This window comes from Clupea harengus, chromosome 9 (assembly GCF_900700415.2).
Source record: "Clupea harengus chromosome 9, Ch_v2.0.2, whole genome shotgun sequence".
Lineage (NCBI taxonomy): Eukaryota > Metazoa > Chordata > Actinopteri > Clupeiformes > Clupeidae > Clupea > Clupea harengus.
The window spans coordinates 13,356,701-13,366,059 of record NC_045160.1 but is presented as its reverse complement, the minus strand read 5'-3'; the positions used below and the strand labels follow the sequence as shown (position 1 = coordinate 13,366,059).

At 42.6% G+C, this 9,359-nt stretch overlaps 1 protein-coding gene across 1 annotated transcript in view; it reads left to right on the top strand.

Moving 5' to 3' along the window:
• gramd1bb (GRAM domain containing 1Bb) overlaps nucleotides 1-9,359 on the top strand; it is a 78,418-nt gene continuing 69,059 nt past the window's right edge. The window contains exon 1 of the mRNA XM_031573567.2: nucleotides 1-140. Coding sequence (XP_031429427.1) covers nucleotides 79-140 — 62 coding nt within the window. The 5' untranslated portion in view covers nucleotides 1-78. The remainder of the gene's footprint in view (nucleotides 141-9,359) is intronic.

The window sequence follows — 9,359 nt, the reverse complement described above, 5'->3', positions numbered from 1 at the left end:
CCCTCCTCCTCCGATGCAGGGTCTACCGCGATTGACCCAATTTCACGCCAGTTTAGATAGTAATGAATAATGTAATCGATGATGTCCGAATGTGTGATGTCTCAAAAGTTGTCGAGGAATTGTGGAGGACAACGCATACGGTAAATAAACATACCTGAAAAGGACTGTTCATATCTATAGTTCTCTGGCTTCTTTAAGGTGTAGAATTGTTGCACTTTCAGTGAGGAGAGGAAGACGCTGTTTGCTAGTCTGGGTTGCTTGTAAAAATTAGTAATTATATAAACATCATAGAGCATGCCTCAACATTTGTGTCAGCGTTCGCCGGTGAAGGACACTGGCAGCGGCGTGCAGTGAACTTCCGAACAGGTAAGGAAGTGGTTGTCATTTGATCCGTAAGCTATTTAATTTACCCTGAATCAACAGAATACCCTAAGGACAATGTGCTCTAATATATTTAATTCATAGGCTACAGTGGCATATTGGGTCTATATAAATGTATGGCAGTTTCTCAGTTAGCGATTTTCCCCCTGTGTTGCTTTTATTATTTTAAATGACTGATACTGGAAAATAAAAATACTCAAGTTATCTAATAGTCATTGACCACTGTTGGAAAGCCGTTGGTGGATGCAGGTCTACTCATTTCAAAGTTGCATTGAATGGATCCTGCTCAGAGTACAGTGTAGTCTGTTGTTTTGTAAACATCGTCTCACACTAGGTCGCATTGTCTTGTGACATTGTTTGTCATGATGTTATGTTCAGAAGCTTCAGAACAGACATGGAATCTCTCCTTGCTTGTAGGTGAACTTCATTTGAAAGGGAAATATTTTTAGCATTATACATGATGGCCTTTATTTGATGATGTCTTCCTCTGAAGATCAGTGGCTTTGAAGGGGTGGACTGATAACTGGGCCAGTGATGTTGAACCCCCAGTCTTCACGCAGTCAGTCAGTGTGGTACACAGCATGATTGTTGCCTTTGTAACTCTAGCCCTTGCCAGCTGCTGCAAAGCACATGTCCCCTCTCTCTCTTTCCCTCTCTCTCTCTCTCTGTCTCTCTGTTCTTGTTGACTTCACACAGTTCAGCCTGGTGTACAGTATTTGGATGAACAGGTGGTTTGGACCTATTGCAGTGCAGAGTTCCTCAGCACACTATCTGCACTGAAACACAAGGGGTACAGCTTAGCCTACGAACCCCTCCAAAGGCCTCCCTCTGGGTGTTCTGGAGCACCAAGCTTTTGTACAGTTAACACATTTACAGTTCAGTGAGAACACAGTACAGTTCCGTGAGAAACTCGACCACATCCTTGTGCCACAGGAAGTTGTGTGCCAGGTCCTCGTATTCGTCTGTGCCTCCCAGACAGAGCAAGACACCACGTAAAAACAGGGTTCACATGAAGAGACTGTACTCTAAGAAGATTATATTGACTGCTGTATAACCTTGGCCATCATAGATTTTGTGGGTGTATCGCTTTCTATTTTGAGCTTTCAGGTTTTTTTTCTGATTGCCCTGTAAAGCTGCTTATGGACTATCACTGAGAGATAACGACATAAGCACAGTATGTGTTCTTACTGAATATAATGATGACATTTTGCAAATCACACAAAGTTTCTCTGTATCACTTTGTTCTTTTTAAACCAGCATCAGACCTACTTTGCCGTCAGTTGTCACTGCTAGATTGCATTAAAATTGGGGTTACATGTGATTACATGTCACAGGATGCTGTAGTTTTGGCAGAAATTAATGATTTCTTCCAGAGTATTCTGTAATAGGTCCACGCTACCAAGTGCCACACTAGAGGGTGGATTGTAGCCTAACCCTATTGCTCAGCGCGCCCCCCCCCCCCCCGCAACACAAACCAGTATGTGACAGTGGAAAAAAACGCAGATCTCTGTTACTAACTTGGTGACAATCAACTCCAATGTTCCATTCAGCCTTTTTAGAATGTTTTAGCGGGATGCTGAGCCAAAGATAGAACAAATTGAATATGCATGGGAAGAGTTTGCGGCCAGCATTTAAACTATGCCCCAGAGCTGAAACATTGATAGCAATCACAAAAGTAACTGCCAGTTCTCTCTTTGGCTCACACCGTGAGGTGCAGGCCCCCTTCTTCCTGATACATGGATGTTTACGACACACTGACACAGAAAGTTATGTTTTGTTGAAGTGCAGCAGAACAGACACAGGAGTTGTAAACAAAACAGATCATTTATGGACAAGTAAAGCTTTAAAATGTGACGTATTTATACTTTATTGAGCAGCCGTGCAGGTTCGGTTCAAAAACTCGTTGGACGGTTTCAGTGACAATATTTTCCTTCCCTGTACTCTGGGTCAAAAAGCTGTGTTGACTTGCGTTTTCCCTCTGAAGTGTGTGCTGATTGTGATCATTGTTGTCTGCATCTGTTCTCAGTGGGACTTCCTGCGAAGTCCAGACACAATGCGGGCCCTCCTTACATCAAAAGTGGGCTCTGATGTAAGGTCACCCCCCTGCCCCCCATTGCGTCATGGTGGACCGCTCTCTTCACGTGTTTCCCTTCTATGTTCGGACAGACATAAAAGGGAGAGCTTTGTGTGACAATGAGGCCCCCCCCCTCTTAAACCATGTGAAGCTATACAGGACTTCAGTGTTGATATAGCTGTCCACTTTTGACACTTTTGTGTGCAGTGTGCATCACTGGTTAGACTTGTTGCCAAAGCACATAAGCAGAGCTGAAGCATGTTTTTGGGTAAACACTTGGATAGAAGTTTGGATATGTCCACTTGTTCTGTCATCCTTACCACTCATATCATATGGTGTCCCTCGAGTTGTTCCATGCATGGAGATATAAATCCACTAATTAGAAAAAGAACAGATCATTTACATCTGTGGTAAGTTTTTTTTGTAAGTAAAGTTTATCTTAAAGGTACAGTATATAGGATTGAATGGTATTTAGCGGTGAGGCTGCTGATTGCAACCAACTGAATACTTCTCCCTTTCCAAGCGTGTATGAGAAGCTACGGTGGCTGTCAGGTGCTATACAAATGTGAAAGGCCCTCTCTGGTGCCAGTTATGTGGTTTGTCCGTTATGGGATTCTGTAGAAACACGGCAGAGCAACACGGGGGACTCAGTGGACGAGGACCCACTCCCTATGTAAATAGGAGGGGCTCATTCTAAGCTAACGAAAACACAACGATTCGTAGTTACATGTTATTATACACTAATGAAAACATAATTATGAATACAATATTCCATTTCTGCTAGGTCACCCTGTAGAATAGCCCCTGATATGGTACCCTCACCATGTAAATTAAAATATGAATCTGAAGGCATGTAGGCAGTTGTAGAATGGCATTAACACTTCCTCCTTGTATGATGTAATACACACTAATGTTTGTGTCAAATACCACATTAGCATCAGTTAGATCAAATCTACCGCTAATGAAAACTGATTTGATTTCATGCTAATCCCCATGGTTAAGATGTGCGAGCCAGACGTCTGTATCGGGTTTAGGATTTTAACAAATGGTCCCATTATGGAGAGAAAGCCGCGGCAGGGGCTGCATGCCTATCCCTGTGTAATCCGTGCAATATGAAACACTGTAGCTGTTTATGCCGGTTTCTGAAAGCAAATGTAGTGGCGTGTCAGTCTCTCATTCACTCACTCACTATGTGAATGTGCCTCTTCTTTGCTACACTGATGCTATTGTACGTGGTCCTCTGGCTAAGTATTTGTAACTACTTATTTTTAGCTGAACCTTTTTTTAAAGACGGTTGGGGTGTACTGTACCTGTAATCGAACATACAGTGTTTAGAGTGTTTACTGTAATCATGGAGAATCAATGCAGGAATGACCCTCACTATCTGCAGCGCTCCACACGTTGCTGTGGGGCTCAATTTGCATCCCTGGTGGATTAGTTCTAATTATAGCACACAGCAAATAAATAAGGGTTGAGAGATGTGCTTCCCAGGCGTGAGGCACTCATACTCCCCCCTCTCCCCTCCCCTCGTCTCTCCTCTCCTCCCCAAACCATAAAAATGCCGCTGTGTCAGGGAGAAGAGAGCAAGCTGAGGAGGGATGCTAGCCGCTAGCGCAGATTAACTCCAAGGCTCCTTGGCCAAGTCCTTCAAGCGCAGAGGGCCCAGAGCCAGGTTTCTCCATGTCTGTGGTTCAGTTCACTGGGATCACAAGCCTCTCCCCCTGGAGTCGTGCATCAGATCACCCCTGGTTATCAGTATGAGTAAAGCTATCTAACAGATTCATTATGAATGAGACAGATGGGCAGATAATCATTCAAACAAACATGTAACATGCTCCTTGAATGTATTAGGTCATCCGTGTGTCACAGTGGGATTTGATGTATATCTGTGCTTCTCAATTAGGTCTGTATTTCTGCAGGTGGTTCTGTTCATCATGGGTTCACCTTCTAAACACACACACACACACACACACACACACACACACACACCCTTGTGATACAGCAGCTGTATAAAAATGCCTCAGTGGTTGTTAACAAGGCCACATCCATTGCACACCGTAGTTTCAGCACTACATTGAAGTGTGTGTGTTGTTTTTAATGGCCTGTGCCCTGCAGCATCCTCTTTCAGGTCTCTCATATTACATATTAAACCCTTCATTTGATTTGAAGGGTCTTGTGTGGCAGCCATCTGGTTAGTCTGCTTATTTGTTCATCCTTTACAGGGTGCTCTATGAAGAGACCCTATATTTGGACAACATGGATTCATCTCCATATTCCTATGCAAATTTTAAGCTATTCATCATCTGCATGTGATATACCTTTTATTTATTGAACTCTATTAGATACTGTGCCTTATATCTGATTATCTGTAATTTAGAATTCTCTGACTCTTTGACTCTGGCCTTTGCTGTTACACAAGGGAGTGGGTGCAAGTAGTATTTCAACATTACAACCTATGTAATATCTCAGTCAATTAAACTTTTTAACTGAAGAAAGATTTTGGAATTTCACATCTTTGCAAAGGCCTCTGAATGTCAGTGGTGACAGTTGGGTAATTCTATCCAAAGAACACCTAGAGAGTATCCACCATTTTGCAGAGAATTGTTCATGTCATCATTCTCATGTATCTTAAGGCAGGTCAAAGTCCTGCCATGCCTGACTGATGTGATCATGATTTACCTTGCGGGGGAGGGGGGGCATGAGTAATAACTCAATATCACGGGCCCAGGTGGGCTGGCAAGGCTTTAAATGATATAAACTACCCCCGGGTTGTTTCTCGTCTCTTCTTTTATTCACGTCTACCCTCTCCACATGTGCTGTCCCCCTGTGTTCAGTTGGTCTAGCAGCAGTTGTAACATTCACACTAGGAAACTTTCTGCTGAGATAATGCCAACGTCATGCCTGTCTGATCTGACCACAGAAGCGCTAATTGTTAAATGATGGCTTGATCAGAGATCCAAATTCGTGGTTTAGAGTTTTTTATTGTTTTCCGTACATTTATTGTTCTCAGATACTGAAAGAAGCTATTTCCAAGCAGTTACCTTTTGATTATTAGATAGGCTGGCATAAAGGCAACTGGTAGGTAAAGTTGTACAGTAAGCATTTAAGGAGTATTCATGTGATTTTTGTGAAGTTTGAAGAGCATGTATGTGAATAGTGATGTTTTAAACTACTTATGGTAGTAGATCATAAAGAACCTTTGTGATAAGACGCTGTAATTGTGTCGGTGGTATATGTAACCTCTGTGACGCATTTTGAGCTGTTAACACCACGGGTGTTAGTGTCTGAAAGTAAGTTTATGCAGCCAGTTACTGTAGGCAAACACCGGTGCTTCAGTCTGAACATAGTTAAGATCTGGTAAATATGCATATTTATTCTAGGAATGATCTGACCTACCTTTTCTGCCTGGGGCAGAGTTAACAGAATCCACTTTTTATACAAGCATTATGGAGCTTTGGTCTAAATCTAGCAAGCTACCTACCTTAAAATCATGCAGAAACCTTGCCAACACCACCAACAGGCCACTTGGCATTGATAAAATCTTGCTAACATGTTGACTGGCATCTTTTTGGCGATGTTGTTAGAGATGTGCTGTGAAGGCTGAAGATTATATCAAATCTAGTTTTGCATGAAAACACCACTACGTTCTCACTGGTTTTGAGTTCTGAGAAACCACAGCTAAATTCAAAGTGAAAGTGTTGAGGGTTGGTTTTTGCAATGTGCTGGGGTTTTTGCAAAGTGAGCTTTGTAACCAAATGGAAGGATGTCTACTATTTTTATATATTTCTAAAAAGAGGAAACACTTGTCTATCATGCCATAATCACAGCAGTGCTTTAATGCATTCAGATTTATTTCCCTCTGTGGTATCTTGATATCACAGTGTTTAAGATGCACAAACAGGGCTCCATATTCACTGAGTAAAATTGTCCCAGATTGCAGTAGTTGTGCATCACCTGATTGGGCATTATTGTTATGATATTTAGACGGTCAAATGGCTTCAGATGTTTTGCCTTGTGCAAGAGGATGAGGTTGTACCACAATGGCTGGACCTACAGATTATTTAGGTTGTGTACATAAATATCAAAAGAATTGAGAATAGAGACATTTAAAGCTCATTTCAGCCACCATGGCCTCTTAGCCTGTCTGTGTCACTGAGCAATGAGCCACACATCCCTTGTGCGGTTTGCTAGGCCCAGTCAACCCACAGGAGGAGTCGTCAGACCCAAGTCAAATAGTAGGTGTGAGGTTGAGCCCAGACACACTGTTCTGTATGTATAATACATGCTGTTTACCTGCTCTGCTTGAGCATCTAACCACCCTGACACTAACTGGCCTGGAAAGAGGAGGCATGCGAGAGCGAGAGCAGTCACCCAGTCGCCTGCCCCAGCAGCAGCAAGACTCCTTACCCCCTCTGGAAACTCAATCTCTCCCTTCCGCCGAGGACCTTGGCAGCCCACAGTCACCTTGAAACATGAAACCCTTTCCGCCACAGCGACCGTTGCCCCTGATTATAACATGATCAAGATAGGGTTTTAAACGGGCTAGAAAATCGAAAACCGTACCAAATTGAGACGGAACAAGGTGAAAAGCCATATGCCATAAGGACAACTTAAATGGTATTGCTGGTTACACTTTCATCTATCTATCAGTTATCAGTTAAAATGGAGTTTGTTTATTCTTTCTAATGCTTATTTGAGTTTTTGTGAAACCTTTGGAAAAGCTGCATTTCATACCTCTAAATGAATGATAAATGTAATTTTAAATTGTAGCTTTTGGCACAAAATTTGATCCCTGATATTCCATAGAAACCATATATTAACAAAGAGCATCATCATGGTCAACCCAGGCTGCAGTTTTGTTTTCATCATGAATCGGACATTCAGATACCCAAGTCAAATATTGGGCCGTGTTGACAGTGCACATGGGCTTATCAGGGCACAGAGGGTCTAGAGGTGAGAGCGCTCAGCTGGGGTCATGTGCTCGTAGTCTGATAGCTGTGTTTGCACTAGCAGTGCTAGTGTTGGTTCTGTCTCTGGGAAGTGGCAGCGCTTCTCACCTCAGACGCACTGCCGTTTTTCCGGCGCACAACTTTGCCTATTAGCTACGGGGGCCATGACAGATTCATGGCTATATGGGTGAACTGCTCATTTCCAACTACTGCAGATAAGTGTGGTATGTAGAACAACAGAACTATTTATGGACCATGAATCACTTCCTCTACATTCCACTTACAGGACCCCCCACTGACTGACACTGGCATTCTGTTTTAGACTTTAACAACTCTGTGATGTGAAGAGTAGGTGTGCTGTGAGAATACCTCTACCACAGAGGCTCCTTTCCACTGCAGGGACTCGTGGGATTTTCAAGTGTCTTGATTGTTTACAGAAACGCCCCACTGTTCAGTTCTTGTCTTTTGGTTTTCCACCACAATGCAGGAACTACGGACCCACAAGTTGACGTAGCCTAATCATTTTGCACTTGCACTTTCTCCAGCGGCAGCACCAACATTAGACTCTTAAACCAGAGATTTTATAGATAACGTTAGGATTACCCCAAGCCTATACCTGCACCCAGGGGCGGCCCTAGCACATTTGGCGCTCTGAGCGAGCTTCACTCCTGATTACTCACATTTTTATGACGCGAAATGGCGCAAATTGCGGTACAGCTAAACTTGAACTGATGTTTCGGCTGAATAGCAATAACAAGGAACGTCACAAGTCACTGGCAACGTTGAGCGTTAGCTAACTAGCAAGATTACATACAATCCATTCGCTAAAGTTGACAATACAACACTTGGATTTTTACCAGTATTCCTCATTTGTTGACAAGTTGCCATGTTTGGCTTCCTTAATGGGTGTGCTATGCAACAAGTAAGATATGTGTAGTGTTGTTGCACTGGCTATTGGCTTTATATGTGCGCCCCTATTTTAATCATGTCTTTTTTGTATAATTATAAAAATAAATAAATATAATTTTTTATTTACCCGCCTCTGTAAAATCCTTAAAGAACTATGTGAGAGGGAGTAGGAAAACTTTCAATGATAAGGTACATCTTTTCTTCTTAACTCCACTAAAGTGCCCGGGGCAATTCACGCATTCGTGAACGTTTTCTTATCTGGAATTCATTCTAGGCTAGAACAGGATTTAAGGATTTATCTTTCTCCTTGGCACGTTTTTCTTCTTCGTCCTTTCTTTTCTTCTTAAATTGCGCCCCGGATGGTTTTTGCCTCTTCATTATTTCGTTCTTCAAAGTTTCTTGAACACACACACACACTCTAACCAAACGCCTCACTGTGCTAGCATGTTCTGACAACACCAAGGACATAGCCTACGTACCCCTTCCGTTTTCGATATTTGGCTCATTTTAACTTAATGTTAGATTTATTTATTTTTATGTCAAAATATTGGTTGGAGATATAGAAGGGGGCGCAAAAAAAACTTTGTCCAGCAAAAAAAAACCACAATTCTTGTTTTTTTGCTGGGCGCAGTTTTTTGCGCCCCCCTCTGAGTGGCGCCCTAGGCGACCGCCTATACCGCCTGTAGGAAAAACCGCCCCTGCCTGCACCACTATGATTAACTAAAACCTATATTTCTGCTGACAATTTGCTTGTGTTCCTTTATTCAAAGTAATCTCAACAAACTAATGGTAACCTCAACAAACTACCTTGACAATAATTTACCGTATAACCTGGTGGAATAAATATTCTTGCTGGTTTTAAAAATGGTTGACCAATAAGTGTCAACCATCACTGCAAGCCCCACCCAGCTGTTTCAGGGCCGCTGAGAAGTGCTTCCCCCGGAGTAGGTACCTATTTCTTCTCCAAAAATGGCCTCAGAAGAGGTCCTGCAGTTGAAACACACACACAGGTTCCTGCAGTGGAAAACAGCCTATTAATAGCTATA